Source organism: Phyllobates terribilis, unplaced genomic scaffold (genome assembly GCF_046119375.1).
Source record: "Phyllobates terribilis strain yellow unplaced genomic scaffold, ASM4611937v1 Scaffold_2__4_contigs__length_985480577, whole genome shotgun sequence".
Classification (NCBI taxonomy): domain Eukaryota; kingdom Metazoa; phylum Chordata; class Amphibia; order Anura; family Dendrobatidae; genus Phyllobates; species Phyllobates terribilis.
Window position 1 is genome coordinate 47,035,750 of NW_027362762.1, and position 20,944 is coordinate 47,056,693.

At 46.3% G+C, this 20,944-nt stretch overlaps 1 protein-coding gene across 5 annotated transcripts in view; it reads right to left on the bottom strand.

Annotated features, from left to right (window-relative positions):
• Positions 1-14,083: 14,083 nt before the first annotated feature.
• The window catches only part of THAP12 (THAP domain containing 12), a 46,606-nt gene continuing 39,745 nt past the window's right edge, over positions 14,084-20,944 (bottom strand). For 3 of the 5 annotated variants that reach the window (XM_073661524.1, XM_073661518.1, XM_073661529.1), the window contains one exon: positions 14,088-16,431. In XM_073661524.1, coding sequence (XP_073517625.1) covers positions 14,507-16,431 — 1,925 coding nt within the window. In that variant the 3' untranslated portion in view covers positions 14,088-14,506. Of the gene's footprint in view, positions 16,432-20,944 lie in introns of all 5 variants that reach the window. The other 2 variants (XM_073661513.1, XM_073661506.1) reach the window with 2 other exon arrangements.

A 20,944-nucleotide genomic window follows, 5' to 3' on the forward strand; every position in this document is an offset into this window, starting at 1 on the left:
AGCTGGACCTCTGGCCGCCCGCAAGGTGGCAATGACCTCGGCCGAAAACCCACGACGGGTCAATACCTCGGTCTCAAGAGCCACGCCGTCAAACGAAGCGACTTCAGGTCTGGATGACGAATGGGCCCTTGGGTTAATAGGTCCGGGCGAAGAGGCAGTGGAAACGGAGGCGCCGCCAGAAGAGACACCAGCGTTGAATACCACGCCCTCCGCGGCCAGTCCGGCGCCACCAAAATTGCCGGAATTCGTTCAAGTTTGATCCGCCGGACCACCAGAGGAAGTAAGGATACCGGCGGAAACAAATAGATCAGCTTGAACTGGTCCCACGGGGCCACTAGAGCATCTACCGCCACAGCCTCTGGGTCCCTGTACCTGGACATGAACGTCAGAATCCTGGCGTTCAGCCTGGATGCCATCAAGTCCACCTGGGGAGTCCCCCAACGGGAGCACAGCAGTGCAAAAACATCAGGATGAAGACTCCATTCTCCGGGATCCACCTGCTCGTGACTGAGGAAGTCCGCCGTGATATTCAGCACTCCTGGGATGTGAATCGCGGAGATGGCTGGAACCCTGGACTCGACCCATACCAGGATCCGTGAGACCTACATCATGAGTCTGGAACTCCTCGTCCCGCCCTGATGGTTGATATACGCGACCGCTGTCGCATTGTCCGTCTGAATCCGGACCGGCAGACCGCTCAAGGGGACCGTGCAATGTCGGAGGCAGAGAAAAATCGCTCTCAACTCAAGGATGTTGATCGGCAGAGACGACTCCTCTGACGACCAGACCCCCTGAACCCAGAGATCATTCCAAACCCCCCCCAGCCAGTCAGGCTGGCATCGGTGGTAATGACCGACCACCGTGGGAGGAGGAAGGATTTCCCCAGGGATAAAGCCTCCGGACGTAACCACCATCCAAGAGACTCTCGCACCCTGTGGGAGATACCGACACAGCGATCTAGCGAAGCCGGCGATCGATCCCAAAGGGTCAGAATAAGATTTTGGAGACCTCGGGAATGAAGTTGTGCAAACGGTACCGCTTCCATTGCCGCCACCATCAGACCCAGAAGGCGCATACACTTCCGAAGGGACATCGCCATCGCCGACCTCATATCCTGGACATGGTGACGAAGGTTCGCTTGTTTGTCCGGAGGCAGGGACACCACTGCCCGTACCATGTCAAAATGCATCCCCAAGAACCGAATTGACTGCGACGGCTCCAATGACGACTTCTTCCAATTGACCAGCCACCCGAAGTCCTCCAGGTGCTGAAGGGAGAGATCGCGAGCTGTCACCGCCTCCTCCGCTGTGGGCGACACAATTAACAGGTCGTCCAGGTAGGGGAGAATCGTAACTCCTTGCCTTCGAAGGAGCGCCATGAGTGGCGCCAGAATTTTTGTAAAAACCCTGGGCGCCGAGGCCAAGCCAAATGGTAGGGCCACAAACTGGTAATGTGCCTGACCTATGGCGAAACGCAGGAAGCGCTGGTGAGCCCTGCCGATAGGGACATGCAAATAGGCGTCGCGGATGTCGATAGACACCAAGAAATCGTACTGCGACAGGGCCGCCACGACAGAGCGAAGAGACTCCATACGGAATTTCCGGGTCCGGACATGAACATTCAATTCTTTGAGGTCCAGAATGGGGTGAAACTTGTCCTCCTTTTTGGGGACCACAAAAAGGTTGGAGTAAAACCCCCTTCCCCGGTCCTCCGGCGGAACCGGAACCACCACACCCTGCTGCAGAAGAGAGTCGACCTCCCGCAGCAGTGCGGCAGCCAGCTTGGGCTCGGACGGGCTGCGAGACTGACGAAACCTGTCCCGGGGTCGAGAAAGAAACTCTATGAAATAGCCTGCCGACATAACCCGCGTTACCCAGGCGTCCGATACGTGGGACGCTCAAATCGACCCGAACTGAAGCAGACAACCTCCCACCCGAGAGCCCTCGAGAGGGTTCCTGGCGTCAGTCCGCCTTAGCGGGCTTTTTGTCAACCTCCCGTTTGTACTGACGGAAATGTTGTTTCCAGAGTGTACGGGATTTCTGGGTGGTCATCTTTCCGGAAGACGAGGGACGACCCGATCTCCAAGAGGGCTGACCGAACCGTCCCCTGGGCCGAAAGGGCTGACGACCACTACCGGCATTTGACTTGCCAGACGTAGAAGCCGCTGCTTTTCGCTGCGGCAAAGCCGAATCCTTGGCCTTAGCAATCAGCTCCGTGAGGTCCGAACCAAAAAGCTGACCGCCCTTGTATGCCAGACTCAACAAACCTTGTTTGGATACCACGTCTCCAGTCCACTGTTTAAGCCACAGTGCTCTTCTGACTGTGACGGCCGAGGATTGAGCCCTGGACAGAACCGAAGTAGTATCCAGCACTGCGTCCCTGCCATATCGGGCCGCCTCTTCCAACAGCTGGAAGAGCCTTTCCACCTGAGACAGCGGAGACCCATCTTGCCACGCCGTCCGCAGCTGATCCAACCACCGCAGAGAAGCCTCACCAGCCCACATGGCCCCCAAGGCCGCTCGGAATCCATGACCCGCGGCCTCGTAGATGGACTTCGCCGCTAACTCCGTCCTTCTGTCCAGCGGGTCCTGTAGACTCGCCTTCCCTTTAACAGGAAGCAAAGAGGATTTGCTCAGCTGAGACAATGGCACGTCCATTTCATGCGAGGGGACCCAATTAACGATCGTCTCCGAGGAGCAGGGGTACAGGGCATCAAAAAACCGCATCCCCTGGAAGCGTTTATCCGGACACAGGCGTTCTTTCTCCACCGCCTCGTTAAGTTCATGGTGCGCCAGCAGCGTCGAACGAGCCTGACGCGACTCCTGATACAGCCGGGCCGACTTGCCAAGGCGCCTCGTCACCTCTTCAGACAGCTGTAACGCTTCCCGCATAGCCCCAATAAAAGCGTCCACACGGCCCGAAAGCGAAGCGGAGCAACCCAGCCGATCCTCTTCATCAGAATCGGAAATCTCACCATCAGAGTCTGTCGGTGATTCTGAAACCTCCGACGCACTGCGCGGAGGAGACGGCGCCACCACAGGCCTGTGGCGCTTCTTGCCTCGTGACGTCGTTTGGGACTTAGCTGATACCCAATGACCCAGGAGGTCCGACAGACTGTCAATGGAGCGAGTGAGCGCTTCCACTTTAACATCACTGAGACCCCCAACCAGTGTCGAACCTGACGCCGTCGAAGACCCCGGCGTATCAGATACGCGTGACCGATCCGGAAGAGGACCGGGAGAGAAATCCGCGCCCCCTGGTCCCTGATCCGACATGCCCCCACACAGTTGCGAGCATCGCGGATAAGGCGGTAATAACCACTTACAATGGGTACAGTAACCAAGGAAGTGTGATCCCGCCACCACAGCCTGCTCCTCGCAAAAAAATCACCAAGCACTGAAGGGTTTAAGCTCCTCCAGAGGGAGAGAGCTACCTCAGCTGCCTGCAGAGCAAAAGTTAACCTAACAGACTAGGGAGATGTGCGCTCTGATCCCAGAAGCATGCACTCCAGAACAGGTTAACTGCCTTGATGAGGCCAGACCCCTCAGAAGGGGTTAATGCTGCTGACCACACAATACCCCTTTGCCTTAAAAGGACAGAGGTGTGCGGGTCCCAGAGCCTCTTTAGCAGGGAGATAGCAGCGCCGGATATAGCACACCCTGTCTGCCTTAACAGGCCAGCAGTAAGGTGCTCTGCGCTGCAATAGTGAGCAAACGGAACCTTCTGCTTTAAAAGGCAGAAGTGACTCACCAGCTGGCCGCGATGACTGCTCTTCTCTGGGGAGGTGTAGAGAGCGGGGAGCAGGGAGCAGGAGGCGCTGCACGTGGAAATGGACGCCGGCCGAAGGACCCGGGAGAAGAAGAAGGGGCTGGGACAGCTCCAGCACGCGCTTTCCGAGCGCTTCCTGTCTGAGGATAAGTGACAGGGAGCAGAGAAGCGCGAAGCCACGCCCCCCGCCGTTACACACTAACGGAGCCCGCGCTTCCCCGTCCCTGCTCCCCTGCTAGCAGAGACATCTCCAAACGCCGAATGCAGCGGTGATATCCTGTAACGGACAAAACTGCAGTCACCACATGTACAGTAAGAGCGGCTGCCGCAGCAGCCGCTGAAGCACTCAGAACTTGATGAGCACTTACCCAGCTGAGCGCCCTTAGCTCCCCCTCACGGCAGAGCGCGCAGGGACCCCAAGAAGCGGTGTGCGTCTCCGCCAGGGAGAGCCCTGTATCCCCCGGGGCCGGCAGGCTTCTGCGGGGACCTCCTCAGGGGGTACGCAGATCCGCCAGGGGAGGGTCAGGGGTCCCAGCAGCGCCGAGACCCCCTGAGACCTCTAGACCACAGGGGGTCCAGGTCTCCGGGAATGTAAAATAAAAAATTCTTCTGAGGAGCTGCAAAGGCAGCGACTATCCTCTGCGACCTCAAATTTAAAACTGAAGGACATGGAGTAGGAGCCTAAGCTGGAGGGGCCGGTCGTCACTTTTTCTAATCTGAGGTGAACTATCCTGTGGGGCTCCGCCTACCCACTAGTAATGAATCTGTGTCTCCCTTCCTTCCCTTCTGCTGCTGAAATTCCCTGCATCCGCCTGTAGTGATGGCTAAACGTTTGGTGAATTTGTAGAATTGGTTGGTGCTGAACTAAAAAATCCAATCAAAAGTAAGGCCATTTTTTTGGAAACGTGTAATAAGGCTAGGGTGACACTGCAAGGTGTGCCACGATATTACATGATACTGTAATGTAGCATATCACAGCACGACAGTCGCAAAACAGCTAACGCTTTTGTTTTGTTGTTGTTGAAATGCAGGTTGTCTGCAGTTGTAACTTGCCTGTGACCTGTTGGCAATTAATATTTTTTTTTTGCAGCCAACTTGCAGCTTTAAGTTACAGTCTGGAGCCCTATTTTTTTTGTGGACTAACCCACAAAGTGAACCAACTTCCTTAAATTGTGTTCCTGTTTTTGTTCCAGTCATCAACTTTATTAAATATTGTTGAAAACTCAATATGCCAGTGCAAACTACAACTGGATCGGTACTCATTGTCCCTATATAATCGGCACAGCTCAAAAGAATCGATAATCATACCATCGTTTTGGAAAAACTCAATGAATTGGTACTTTATATCAGCCCAACTCATTGAATCTCCCTTTATATCGGCTCAGCTCAATGAATCAGTACTCATCCTCTCTTTGTATCGGCTCAGCTCAATGAATCAGTACTCATCCTCCATTTGTATGCTCAGCTCAATGAATCAGTACTCATCCTCCCTTTGTATCGGCTCAGCTCAATGAATCAGTACTCATCCTCCCTTAACATCATCACAACTCAACAAATCAGTACTCATCCTCCCTTTGTATCGGCACAGCTCAATGAATCAGTACTCATCCGCCCTTAACATCATCACAACTCAACAAATCAGTACTCATCCTCTCTTTGTATCGGCACAGCTCAATGAATCAGTACTCATACTCCCTTTGTATCGGCTCAGCTCAAAGAATCAGTACTCATACTCCCTTTGTATCGGCTCAGCTCAATGAATCAGTACTCATCCTCTCTTTGTATCGGCTCAGCTCAATGAATCAGTACTCATCCTCCATTTGTATGCTCAGCTCAATGAATCAGTACTCATCCTCCCTTTGTATCGGCTCAGCTCAATGAATCAGTACTCATCCTCCCTTAACATCATCACAACTCAACAAATCAGTACTCATCCTCCCTTTGTATCGGCTCAGCTCAATGAATCAGTACTCATCCGCCCTTAACATCATCACAACTCAACAAATCAGTACTCATCCTCCCTTTGTATTGGCACAGCTCAATGAATCAGTACTCATCCTCCCTTAACATCATCACAACTCAACAAATCAGTACTCATCCTCCCTTTGTATCGGCACAGCTCAATGAATCAGTACTCATCCGCCCTTAACATCATCACAACTCAACAAATCAGTACTCATCCTCTCTTTGTATCGGCACAGCTCAATGAATCAGTACTCATACTCCCTTTGTATCGGCTCAGCTCAAAGAATCAGTACTCATACTCCCTTTGTATCGGCTCAGCTCAATGAATCAGTACTCATCCTCCCTTTGTATCGGCTCAGCTCAATGAATCAGTACTCATCCTCCCTTTGTATCGGCACAGCTCAATGAATCAGTACTCATCCTCCCTTTGTATCGGCACAGCTCAATGAATCAGTACTCATCCTCCCTTTGTATCGGCACAGCTCAATGAATCAGTACTCATACTCCCTTTGTATCGGCTCAGCTCAATGAATCAGTACTCATCCTCCCTTTGTATCGGCACAGCTCAATGAATCAGTACTCATCCTCTCTTTGTATCGGCACAGCTCAATGAATCAGTACTCATCCTCTCTTTGTATCGGCACAGCTCAATGAATCAGTACTCATACTCCCTTTGTATCGGCTCAGCTCAATGAATCAGTACTCATACTCCCTTTGTATCGGCTCAGCTCAATGAATCAGTACTCATCCTCTCTTTGTATCGGCACAGCTCAATGAATCAGTACTCATCCTCTCGCACAGCTCAATGAATCAGTACTCATCCTCTCTTTGTATCGGCACAGCTCAATGAATCAGTACTCATACTCCCTTTGTATCGGCACAGCTCAATGAATCAGTACTCATACTCCCTTTGTATCGGCTCAGCTCAATGAATCAGTACTCATACTCCCTTTGTATCGGCACAGCTCAATGAATCAGTACTCATACTCCCTTTGTATCGGCTCAGCTCAATGAATCAGTACTCATCCTCCCTTTGTATCGGCACAGGTCAATGAATCAGTACTCATCCTCCCTTTGTATCGGCACAGCTCAATGAATCAGTACTCATCCTCCCTTTGTATCGGCACAGCTCAATGAATCAGTACTCATCCTCCCTTTGTATCGGCACAGCTCCATGAATCAGTACTCATCCTCCCTTTGTATCGGCACAGCTCAATGAATCAGTACTCATCCTCCCTAAACATCATCACAACTCAACAAATCAGTACTCATCCTCCCTTTGTATCGGCTCAGCTCACCGAATCAGTACTCATCCTCCCTTTGTATCGACACAGCTCCATGAATCAGTACTCATCCTCCCGTTATATCGGCACAGCTCAATGAATCAGTACTCATCCTCCCTTTGTATCGGCACAGCTCAATGAATCAGTACTCATCCTCCCTTTGTATCGGCACAGCTCAATGAATCAGTACTCATCCTCCCGTTATATCGGCACAGCTCAATGAATCATTACTCATCCTCCCTTTGCATCGGCACAGCTCAATGAATCAGTACTCATCCTCCCTTTGTATCGGCACAGCTCAATGAATCAGTACTCATCCTCCCGTTATATCGGCACAGCTCAATGAATCAGTACTCATCCTCCCTTTGTATCGGCACAGCTCAATGAATCAGTACTCAACCTCCCTTTGTATCGGCACAGCTCAATGAATCAGTACTCATCCTCCCTTTGTATCGGCACAGCTCCATGAATCAGTACTCATCCTCCCTAAACATCATCACAACTCAACAAATCAGTACTCATCCTCCCTTTGTATCGGCTCAGCTCACCGAATCAGTACTCATCCTCCCTTTGTATCGACACAGCTCCATGAATCAGTACTCATCCTCCCGTTATATCGGCACAGCTCAATGAATCAGTACTCATCCTCCCTTTGTATCGGCACAGCTCCATGAATCAGTACTCATCCTCCCGTTATATCGGCACAGCTCAAAGAATCAGTACTCATCCTCCCTTTGTATCGGCACAGCTAAATGAATCAGTACTCATCCTCCCTTTGTATCGGCACAGCTCAATGAATCAGTACTCATCCTCCCTTTGTATCGGCACAGCTCAATGAATCAGTACTCATCCTCCCTTTGTATCGGCACAGCTCAATGAATCAGTACTCATCCTCCCGTTATATCGGCACAGCTCAATGAATCATTACTCATCCTCCCTTTGTATCGGCACAGCTCAATGAATCAGTACTCATCCTCCCTTTGTATCGGCACAGCTCAATGAATCAGTACTCATCCTCCCGTTGTATCGGCACAGCTCAATGAATCAGTACTCATCCTCCCTTTGTATCGGCACAGCTCAATGAATCAGTACTCAACCTCCCTTTGTATCGGCACAGCTCAATGAATCAGTACTCATCCTTCCTTTGTATCGGCACAGCTCAATGAATCAGTACTCATCCTCCCGTTGTATCGGCACAGCTCCATGAATCAGTACTCATCCTCCCGTTATATCGGCACAGCTCCATGAATCAGTACTCATCCTCCCGTTATATCGGCACAGCTCAATGAATCAGTACTCATCCAGCATTTGTATCGGCACAGCTCAATGAATCAGTACTCATCCAGCATTTGTATCGGCACAGCTCAATGAATCAGTACTCATCCTCCCTTTGTATCGGCACAGCTCAATGAATCAGTACTCATCCTCCCTTTGTATCGGCACAGCTCAATGAATCAGTACTCATCCTCCCTTTGTATCGGCACAGCTCAATGAATCAGTACTCATCCTCCCTTTGTATCGGCACAGCTCCATGAATCAGTACTCATCCTGCCTTTGTATCGGCACAGCTCCATGAATCAGTACTCATCCTGCCTTTGTATCGGCATAGCTCAATGAATCTCTACTAGTGTTGAGCGAGTATGTTCTGTTAACCCTTTCGCCGAGTATGCTCGGGCCGAGCTCCGAGTAGTTACAGCTGCTCGGTGATACTCGCTCAACACTAATCTCTACTCATTGTCCCTTTGTATCGGCTCAGCTCAATGAATCGGTACTCATCCTCCCTTTGTATCGGCACAGCTCAATGAATCGGTACTCATCTCTTTGTATCGGCTCAGCTCAATGAATCGGTACTCATCCTCCCTTTGTATCGGCACAGCTCAATGAATCAGTACTCATCCTCCCGTTATATCGGCACAGCTCAATGAATCATTACTCATCCTCCCTTTGTATCGGCACAGCTCAATGAATCAGTACTCATCCTCCCGTTGTATCGGCACAGCTCAATGAATCAGTACTCATCCTCCCTTTGTATCGGCACAGCTCAATGAATCAGTACTCAACCTCCCTTTGTATCGGCACAGCTCAATGAATCAGTACTCATCCTTCCTTTGTATCGGCACAGCTCAATGAATCAGTACTCATCCTCCCGTTGTATCGGCACAGCTCCATGAATCAGTACTCATCCTCCCGTTATATCGGCACAGCTCCATGAATCAGTACTCATCCTCCCGTTATATCGGCACAGCTCAATGAATCAGTACTCATCCAGCATTTGTATCGGCACAGCTCAATGAATCAGTACTCATCCTCCCTTTGTATCGGCACAGCTCCATGAATCAGTACTCATCCTGCCTTTGTATCGGCACAGCTCCATGAATCAGTACTCATCCTGCCTTTGTATCGGCATAGCTCAATGAATCTCTACTAGTGTTGAGCGAGTATGTTCTGTTAACCCTTTCGCCGAGTATGCTCGGGCCGAGCTCCGAGTAGTTACAGCTGCTCGGTGATACTCGCTCAACACTAATCTCTACTCATTGTCCCTTTGTATCGGCTCAGCTCAATGAATCGGTACTCATCCTCCCTTTGTATCGGCACAGCTCAATGAATCGGTACTCATCTCTTTGTATCGGCTCAGCTCAATGAATCGGTACTCATCCTCCCTTTGTATCGGCACAGCTCAATGAATCAGTACTCATCCTCCCGTTATATCGGCACAGCTCAATGAATCATTACTCATCCTCCCTTTGTATCGGCACAGCTCAATGAATCAGTACTCATCCTCCCTTTGTATCGGCACAGCTCAATGAATCAGTACTCATCCTCCCGTTGTATCGGCACAGCTCAATGAATCAGTACTCATCCTCCCTTTGTATCGGCACAGCTCAATGAATCAGTACTCAACCTCCCTTTGTATCGGCACAGCTCAATGAATCAGTACTCATCCTTCCTTTGTATCGGCACAGCTCAATGAATCAGTACTCATCCTCCCGTTATATCGGCACAGCTCCATGAATCAGTACTCATCCTCCCTTTGTATCGGCACAGCTCAATGAATCAGTACTCATCCTCCCTTTGTATCGGCACAGCTCCATGAATCAGTACTCATCCTGCCTTTGTATCGGCACAGCTCCATGAATCAGTACTCATCCTGCCTTTGTATCGGCATAGCTCAATGAATCTCTACTAGTGTTGAGCGAGTATGTTCTGTTAACCCTTTCGCCGAGTATGCTCGGGCCGAGCTCCGAGTAGTTACAGCTGCTCGGTGATACTCGCTCAACACTAATCTCTACTCATTGTCCCTTTGTATCGGCTCAGCTCAATGAATCGGTACTCATCCTCCCTTTGTATCGGCACAGCTCAATGAATCGGTACTCATCTCTTTGTATCGGCTCAGCTCAATGAATCGGTACTCATCCTCCCTTTGTATCGGCACAGCTCAATGAATCGGTACTCATCGTCCCTTAGTATCGGTACAGCTCAATGAATCGGTACTCATCGTCCCTTAGTATCGGCACAGCTCAATGATCTGGTAATCCGGCTTCCTTTGTAGAAAATAGATCTGATTTTCTCAAGTGCTCCAGTTGAATAGCTAATGTATTCACATGGTAGACCAGTTTAGAAGGAGTTACGTACTGAAGAAAGACTTACAATGGAAATTTCTGGGCAACAGCTCTAGAGGAAGTAAAAGTAAGACGCACGCATTTGCCCTTTAATTCTATTTGCCTTTTAACGTTTCTTTAGAAACAGACTGCCGCGTGATCGGTGGAGTGGTAAAGACATCTTCGGCCTGAATGACATGAGAAAAGTCGTGTTCTAACTCTTCTAGATACCACTATAAATCTCTTCCTCTGCCAGAATTAAACATTTGGTGTGGATTACCGCAAGTATCCAGATGTTCAGCTTTGACAATCGAAAAGGAATTTACCAAAACCTAAAGGAATCGTAGACCACCTGCAACATCTTCTAGAAGAGCTGTTATTCTTCGTAGAGTTGATGAAATGCCATCTGATGAAACCGGTTATGACCAAGACCTGGCTCTGTAATGACGACTTAGGAGAATTATTCCGATCCTGTAAAGGTTATTAAACCAACTATGGAATCATTCTGCCAATTTTTTTGTACTGTCATCACTACAAAAGCTGCAGGCTGAGATGGGAACGTAAAAAAAATGCCTACATCTCTGCATATCCGATTACCAAAGTGATATAATACTGAGCACACAGTGCATCCACACAATCGTTCCATGGCTTAGAAATAGCTTGTATCTTGCATTTTCACTAACTTTTCAATCTGCATGCGGTAATTATGTAATTGTCTCTGAGCTAGTGGGTGGTGACCAGCTGCCATGATGTCTCCCATACACAGAAATGTGGGATTTCGGTCTCTTTGTAACAAATGTACAGCAGCAGCATGGAGGTCATTATGCTGCAGTACTGAGCAGTGTAGCTGTGAGTCCAGCACTGTGGTGAGATAAAACACTTAATGAAAGCAGCAGTGCAGTCTGTGTCTCACTGCCCCTCCTATCTCCATAGACCTCAATAGGTAGCTGTAACCTGATCTCTCAGTGAACTGGCATTTTGTCTTGTTTTTGGAATATAGCTGTTTTACAGAGCAATCAGGAGTTCAGAAGTCAGGGGGAGAAGTGGCTCATACTTACTTCTGGTTATACCAGTTCATCACAGACTGAACGACAGTGCTTCTAACTGTAGTATGATATTAAGTCGCCAAAGTCATACACCAGCCAGGCACATTGGAAAGATGTCTGTTTAGCGGGCAGATATGCTTCCCATCGATCCCACCCACACTCATGCATGCTTGGCTTGGAGTGTCGAACGGGGAGTGTACTGACTCTCCAGAGAACAATCGAACAGCTCAATCCATCTTTTCCAAGACATCTGACATTCAGGAACTGTCAGTGGTCCCCACATACATCCTATAGAAATTTTACATCTTTCACACAGAGTTTAGTTCTAAGGAAATTTAGAGACGGTCACTGCGGCCAGACGTAAAGGGAGACCGTCAGCACAGAATGACTGTCCAAACCAAGTACAGGAAATCGGTGCACCCTTGGTGTGGCCGAATAGTTCAGTGCACCTTCCCATCATCTCCGTCCCCTTTCAATTATAATTGATAGTTTTGGCTTTATAGTGGCAGAGAAAGGTGGAGATACATGAAATAAAAAAGGCGGTAAGGTGTACCGAACTGTTTGGCCAAACCAAGGGTGCACCAAGCCCCTGTACGTGGTTTAAACAGTCATTCTGTGCCGACGGACTCCCTTGCAATAAGGCATAAAAATGACAGTGAAAGAAGCCCCTTGTTCAACGTTTGGGGATAATTACCGTACAGCTAGGTCCATATATATTTGGACAGAGACAACATTTTTCTAATTTTGGTTCTAGACATTACCACAATGAATTTTAAACAAAGCAATTCAGATGCAGTTGAAGTTCAGACTTTCAGCTTTCATTTGAGGGTATCCACATTAAAATTGGATGAAGGGTTTAGGAGTTTCAGCTCCTTAACATGTGCCACCCTGCTTTTAAAGGGACCAAAAGTAATTGGACAATTGACTCCAAGGCTATTTCATGGACAGGTGTGGGCAATCCCTTCATTATGTCATTCTCAATTAAGCAGATAAAAGGCCTGGAGTTGATTTGAGGTGGGGTGCTTGCATTTGGAAGGTTTTGCTGTGAAGTAAATATGCGGTCAAAGGAGCTCTCCATGCAGGTGAAACAAGCCATCCTTAAGCTGCAAAAACAGAAAAAACCCATCCGAGAAATTGCTACAATATTAGGAGTGGCAAAATCTACAGTTTGTTACATCCTGAGAAAGAAAGAAAGCACAGGTGAACTCATCAATGCCAAAAGACCTGGGCGCCCACGGAAGACAACAGTGGTGGATGATCGCAGAATAATCTCCATGGTGAAGAGAAACCCCTTCACAACAGCCAACCAAGTGACCAACACTCTCCAGGAGGTAGGCGTATCAATATCCAAATCTACCATAAAGAGAAGACTGCATGAAAGTAAATACAGAGGGTTCACTGCACAGTGCAAGCCACTCATAAGCATCAAGAATAAAAAGGCTAGACTGGACTCTGCTAAAAAACATCTAAAAAAGCCAGCACAGTTCTGGAAGAACATTCTTTGGACAGATGAAACCAAGATCAACCTCTACCAGAATGATGGAAAGAGAAAAGTATGGCGAAGGCGTGGTACAGCTCATGATCCAAAGCATACCACATCATCTGTAAAACACGGCGGAGGCAGTGTGATGGCTTGGGCATGCATGGCTGCCAGTAGCACTGGGTCACTAGTGTTTATTGATGATGTGACACAGGACAGAAGCAGCCAAATGAATTTTGATGTATTCAGAGCCATACTGTGGGCTCAGATCCAGCCAAATGCAGCCAAACTGATTGGTCATCGTTTCATACTACAGATGAACAATGACCCAAAACATAAAGCCAAAGCAACACAGGAGTTTATTAAAGCAAAGAAGTGGAATATTCTTGAATGGCCAAGTCACTCACCTGATCTCAACCCAATTGAGCATGCATTTCACTTGTTAAAGACTAAACTTCAGACAGAAAGGCCCACAAACAAACAGCAACTGAAAACCACCGCAGTGAAGGCCTGGCAGAGCATCAAAAAGGAGGAAACACAGCGTCTGGTGATGTCCATGAGTTCAAGACTTCAGGCAGTCATTGCCAACAAAGGGTTTTCAACCAAGTACTAGAAATGAACATTTTATTTACAATTATTTAATCTGTCCAATTACTTTTGGTCCCTTTAAAAACAGGGTGGCACATGGTAAGGAGCTGAAACTCCTAAACCCTTCATCCAATTTTAATGTGGATACCCTCAAATGAAAGCTGAAAGTCTGAACTTCAACTGCATCTGAATTGCTTTGTTTAAAATTCATTGTGGTAATGTCTAGAACCAAAATTAGAAAAATGTTGTCTCTGTCCAAATATATATGGACCTAACTGTATACTTCGCCCTCAAACGAACTTCCCCCTATTGTAAAGCAGCGCTTGAGAAAACGGTTTAAAAATTACTTTCTGCAAGGAAAACAAGGTTATATTTTTGTTCCGTTAAGTTTTAGAAAAAAAAAAACTTTCAATATAAAAATACAAAAGAATACGGTATTTGTACATCTTCCCCCCCCCATCTCTACAGCTTGGCTATTCTGTACTACTCCAGTAATAGACAGTGCGAAACTCAAATTTACTAAAATTTCTTCGTAACGTCTCCAAGTCGTGAGCATAAAATTCTCTGTACATAACTACAATGCTAGGGTCAACTTAGGTCAAAATACTGAATGCCCCAGTCATGGATCCATCTATAACATTTTGGTAACAAACTGCATTTTTTTTTGGCAGATCATCAACAGAGTGGCATATTTTATGTTTCAAAGTAGGAACCATGTGGAAAACTCAAACTCTTGAAGGCCTAGTACAAACACATTGGACTTATGTGCAATCGGCATCAAACTTCGTCCACAGTTTCAGAACTTGGAGATGTAGAGTCAAACTTAACGTTATTTTCCACCATTTTCATGTATGTGTCCACCATTACATCCAAATCATGTTTGGAGTCATAGCTAATGTTGACTAAGGCCAGCTGACTTGACCTTTGCTCCACAGGTGTGCTCTCCAAGTAGAACCTCAGACGCTTTCGTCCACTTTCGAATTTCTCATTTTCGACTTTAAAATCGGGCAAAATGCACAAAACCTTAAGAAGGGCGTAAACGTTGGGAAAGAATTTTATATCTGGGAGATGAAGAGATTCGAAGATGTTGGACGGAAGCTCAACATCTTTGCTTCTGTGTTTCCACTTGACGCGCCAACAGTGAAGTTCTGCAGAGAGTGTTTCGGGACTGGGAAGGTCATATTTATACAGATCTGTATTATGTTCTTCACTGGTGCTGAATTTGAGCTGGCCCATGACAGACGGGACAAGCGATAAGCATTTGAGGGCTTTCAGGTGCTGTTCAGAAAAGATGTCTTTCAGTCCTTGAATGATGTGTTGGATGGTCGGTATGCTAAGAGTTTCTTTGTAGAAGTTTTCTGACGTTAGGTCCGGTTGCAAGTTTGTGCGTTGTATTCTACGGAAACGACTTGGAAGTTTTACCGGGATGTCGATCTCGGCTGCCAAGTTTGTGGCTTCCTCAAACCAAAACTCATGATAAACTTCAATATTCTCCATGACTTCATTCAAAGCGTGTAAAACTGCAGTTAAGCTATTGGCTGCAGAAAATACATCGGAGGTCAGTCCGTGCAAGTTTTTCCCAAAAGCTCGAGTAAACGATAGCACGTTTTTCAATATGACGATAGTGACGACAAAGTCAAAATCAGTCAAGGCACTGGACAGTACAAACGCACGTCCGGTGATTCTCGTATTCCATTTAGAGGAGTTATCGCAGCCTATCCCATCCAAGCAGAGAACAAGAGAATGAAGGAGCGTTACTATAATTTCAAAGGCATCGTGCCTGCTTGTCCACTCCGATCTCAGAATTTCCTTCAGTTCATTACCCTTTTCAATATTGTCCATAAAAAGACTGCTGATTGAATTTTCCAGCTCGTACTGTAAGCTGGGCGTCTTACTAAAAAGTAAATAAATATCTTCCAAAGTGCCCAACACCATTGAAACCCCGGCAATGGGTATTGATTTTGCCAAAAAAATATTTAAGGCACAAGAAGAACAGAGCGTATACGTGGCCTGCGGACACTTTTGCAATAGCCGTGACGCTACAATTTTCATTTTAGAAGAGAATTTGCTGGAAGCAATGAACGACTGTCCACGGCAATATTCCAGATTTAATTTCCATTTTTCTGTGATGGTCGTTAGGAAGTTCACGGCTATCATTTCAGCGTCCCCTTCGCAAAAGAGGAACCCAACAAAGTCTTCGTGGAGGTTGTTGGTGTCGTCTATATGCCTGATGAAAATGGGCATGTGTTCTTCTCCCGCCAAGTCAACTGCGTCTTCGACAATAATTGAAAAGAATTGGGAGTTGCGTACATCCCGCATCAACTCCTCTCTTATGCAGCTATCGCAAACTTCCAGGATCTGCTCCTGCTGGAAGCGCGAGCAGTATTCCTGATTGACGGCGAGCATCTCAAATCTCTTTCTGAGAACTTCATCCCCAGAATTTATACGATAATCAAGAAGGGCCTGGAAGTTGTCCGGGGAATAAACTCCATCCGGATCTTTAAAACTTCGTCCTTCCAAGGAAACATTCTGCTTTCCCATCAGTAGCACAATCTCGAACAAGGACTTTACGTAGTCCTTGTTATATCTTTCCTCATCGGTCATTGGTGTGCTTTCTTCAGAGTCTTCAATTTCGATCTGGATTTCTACATCATTGTTGTTGCTTTCATGGTTTTCTTGCAAGGGGGTGACAGAAGCATCTACTGAAAGACAGATAAAAAAAAAATGTTTACTGCACAGAAGATACACAATTTTCTAAGAATAACCTACGGAATTAAAATTTTTTGATATTTGCCTTTCAAAACTGCAATCATGTAAAGACTAAACATATTGGTCTTCATTTCAATGATGGCAAGTGTGCAAAGAATAAAAGATTTCCTGAAAAACTTACAAAAGCACTTAGGCCGTGGTGGTCGAAAATTAAATAAGTTGTCCCAAACATATCGATAACGACTTATCTTTGGGATACGCCATCAATATCAGATTGGTGGTGGACCAACGCCCGGTACCCCTAATGATTAGTTGGTCATTGGATGTATACAGGATGCAAAGCCACAACTCCATACACTGTAGTGGCCAATGTCGCCTACGCACCGATATCTGGGGTACTGTTCCTAAGAACGACCAGTACGCGGCGTACGGATCTGTAATATTTTAGCTTTGTATACTGTGAATGTGCATATGATTGATGGTGGTGGTGAGTGTCGGACCTCCTCCGATCTGATATGGTTGACTTATCCTGGACAACCTAGTCTTGGACAACTCCGTATATCAATGAAAACTGGTAAAAAAAAAAAGGAGCACACCGGCAAAACCGCATGGACCTGAAGCATAATTAAGGTTTGTGACTTCTGTTTTTTTGCATCATCCACAGAAAACAATTTGACCGAAACGGAATTTCACTGCTCCACCGGCACCGTCAGAACAATTCCATACTAGATTACTGTTGCCAGACGTCGCCTTACTTGCACCGGCTCATGAAGCCGTTTGCAGGTCACAGGCGGAGATTAGGTCTTATATGTAATTTAAAGAGATCGTGTTTATATAGACTGAGTGTTGCACTTTCTACATATTTGTGCACAGGCCCTGAAAATAAATTAGGTAAATTGTGCAACATATAAACCAAAATGCACAAAATTTTTGCATGCCTTTTGCATGTGTTCCCATGGAGCATCCAGAGGCCGGAGTGGACAGGCTACAGGTCACTTGTTACCAGCTGAGTCACCAGGTGTTTCTCTTCAAAGCCCAAAATCCTCTAATTAGAAGATCTTCTTTGTTTTAGTGGTTAAAGTTGAAGACAATTTTTTTGTCTTTTGTCTTATCACCCCCAAAAGAGGCCAAGGATGGTCAGCTCACACTCTAAAGGTTTTTCTCTAGTTGAGCCAGAAGGAGGCGTAATGCTTAAAGGGTTTGAAAACTTTTGCACTTTTCCCATTGCTTAGATTAATTGTTTTGATTACAGAGTGAAAGGATTTGCTGCAGATGTTATTACATAGGGACATATTTATTGGGGCCAATCTTTTTGTCAGTGTTCGAAATGCGTCAGTTTTGTTCTCATTTCCATGTGATGACTTTTTTAAATGGAGACTTTATTTATACATCTCATTTTTTTCTCCATAGAGTGCTGGATTTTCTTCCCTTTTTTTTTTTTTTTTTTTTTTTTTTTTATATATTATATATATTACATACACACACACACACACACACACACACACACACACACACACACACACACACACACACACAATCAGCAAAAAGTTAAGATATAATCAGCGACGAATCAGACCACAATTCTGGATCACGTACGAAGTGTTGTTTTTTTTTTTGCTTTATTTCTCTAAAAAAAAAAAAAAAAATATTACAATCTTTACATGACTAGTTGGATCCATTCTTAAAGGGGCTGTACATTTTTAAAAAGTTCAAATGGTACAAAAATTTTGAACTGCTTAAAAATACTAAAATGAGCATCACTTACCTTCTGCCGATCCTACGCTGCGCCTCTAATTATCGCCGCAGATCTTTGTGGCGGCAGCGGTGAGGTCACGTCTGCAGCATGTGACTGCTGCAGCCAATCACTGGGCACTGGGTCCGTGCTGAGGACGGGGACCGGCAGAGAGCAAGAGAGGCGGTAGTAGGGAAGTAACACGGATTTCATTTTTTTTTGTTTTATTTTTCCAAGCAGTTCAAGACTATGAGCAACTGAACTGTGAAAAATAAAAACCCCCTTTAACTACAAGACATTTACATTACGCTGGCACCATCACAGTATATAAGCGATACCCGGAATTGGTGACCAATATGCAGTATGACTGGTTAAAACATCACAGGATGCAGCCACAGTAACTTGTAAAATTGATGATAGGACACAGTCTCGTCAGGATAGCGCATATCCAAAAGAAAGCGGTATGACCCCTCCCCACACACATCTAAAATGGGAGCGCCCGCGCCCCATTCTGAACGAGTAACAAAACTTCATAGTCACTTTTCTTTAGAGTCTCATATGAAAGCAACTGAGGACCCTCCTTTGTTTTTACGGTCAGACTCACAAGTATTAGTGTTCTTTAGTACAGTGGTAAATTTGTGAACCCTTCAGAATTTTCCATATTTCTGCATAAATTTGACCTAAAACTACATCAGATTTTCAAACAAGTCCTAAAAGTACAGAAACAAATCTAACAAATGAGTCAGAAATATTAGACTTTATTATTGAGGAAAATTATCCAATATAACAAGTCTGAGTGGTAAAAGTGAGCGACCCCTTTTCTCATCCATCCACAAAACACTGTTCCGGTAGCCTTCTCGCTTGTCCAGGGGATCTAGAGCAAACTGCAGACAGGGAGCAATGTTTGCTTTGAAGAGTAGAGGCTTTCTCCTTCCATTGCTCTATGCCTCGCCATTGTTGTTCAGTGTCCTCTTGATGATGGACTCATGAACATTAGCTAATGTGATGGAGGCCTTTGGTTGCTTAGAAGTTACCTTGGGTTCCTTTGTGACCTCATCTTACTCCTGGAGTGATCTTTGTTGGGGTCGACCACTCCTGGGTAAATCTGTACAAAATCTGTCTGAATGTGAATTGTTGAAGTGCAAACTCCTTAGAGATGATTTTCTAACCTTTACCAGCCTGATGAGCATCAACAATTCTTCTGAGAGTCCTCATAGATCTTCTTTGTTCATGTCACAAACGTGTGTTGTGTAGATCAAACTTTGATAGATTCCTGCCCTTTACATAAAACACTCACACCTGATAGTTATCCCATTGATTGAAAACCCAAGATTCTACTTTCACCTTCAAATTATCTGCTAATCCTAAAGGTTCACATACTTTTTCCATTTCTGACTCCTTTGCTTGATTTTTTTTCCTTCTCTTTATCCATTTGTAGGACTGAAAATCTGATGTAGCTCTAGATCAAATTTATGTAGAAATATGGAAAATTCAGAAGGGGTTCACAAACTTTCAAGTAATGACTCGCCTTGTGGAAAGCCACCTGTACGGTCGGTGCAACCTGGGAAAATTAAGCAAATAAGCTTTTCCCCAGGAGGAAGAAAGAAATTTACGGTACTTTCTAGAGTCAATAGGTGGTCACTTTGAAAAATTATTTAAAAGGGGGTTTTCTCATGAAGACCATCACGGTCTTCGTGCTCTATTAGGGAAGAAGGAGGTCAGAGAGGCTCACGTATGGCCTTCATCAACCAGAACATAGTCCTTTTATAAGGAGTGGCTTCTGTTTTGATGGACGCGGCCTGTCCAGGCACCACGCTTCAATGGCTGCTACTTAACGCTACTGTTCAGAGGGAGCCCAAGGGAAAATCTATGGCTAGAAGCGGCCAAGCCAAACCAGTGGCGATCAGTTGACCACGGACTTCTGGCCATTAAGGTCTGCTGCCTTCTCCTGTACCGGTCATCCGATGCCACGCGAATGAGGCAGAAATAGTAGGTAGCGGAGGACTCCGGTGACATTAAAATTTAAAGGGCAAGTCAATTTTCACCAGAACTTGGTTTCGGCAGAATAAAAAGTTTCTCAAACTTGCCTCTGATAATCCAGAAAGTCTAATAATGCAGCCCCCGAGCTGTAAAATAATCTAGACATTCATCATCTCTGAACACGGTCAGTGCCGATGATGTCTTACTCTGTAGTGACCGTTTGGGAAAGATTTCCCGCATTTTCAAGGTCAGTGTTAGCTTTGTATACAGTTAGTATTGTCTTCTGTGGAACTACAAGAGCAGAGACACCTTCCCAGCAGGTGCAATGAAACGTCTCTATAGCAGGTGCTGAGCCCATTTGTGGGGAACGTGATCTCCAGCTGATATCACCATGGGACGGGATCCAGCCCATGGGGCCACCATGGATCCCGAGGATGAAGTGGTGCAGCAATGATGTAATGCTACGTCACCTAGTTTTTTCCCTTGACCGGCAGCGCTGCAGTTTAGGAAAAACAATGCCAAACCAGCGGTGCACCCGAAAATGACGCAAAACCAGCTCTGTACCTGATAAGGATGCAAAACCAGCGCAGCACCCAAAATGGCGCAAAACCAGCGCTGCACCCAAAATGGCGCAAAACCAGTGCTGCACTCTTTCGTTCTTGTGTTCCCCACCCATCATCCTGGATATATGTCATCACATTACAACATGGAAATCCCTCAAATGAAAATCGGTGCGTCTCTCTAACACACTGTGTTCCCCACCCTTCCCAGACCTCCGCTTGCTGTCAATGAAT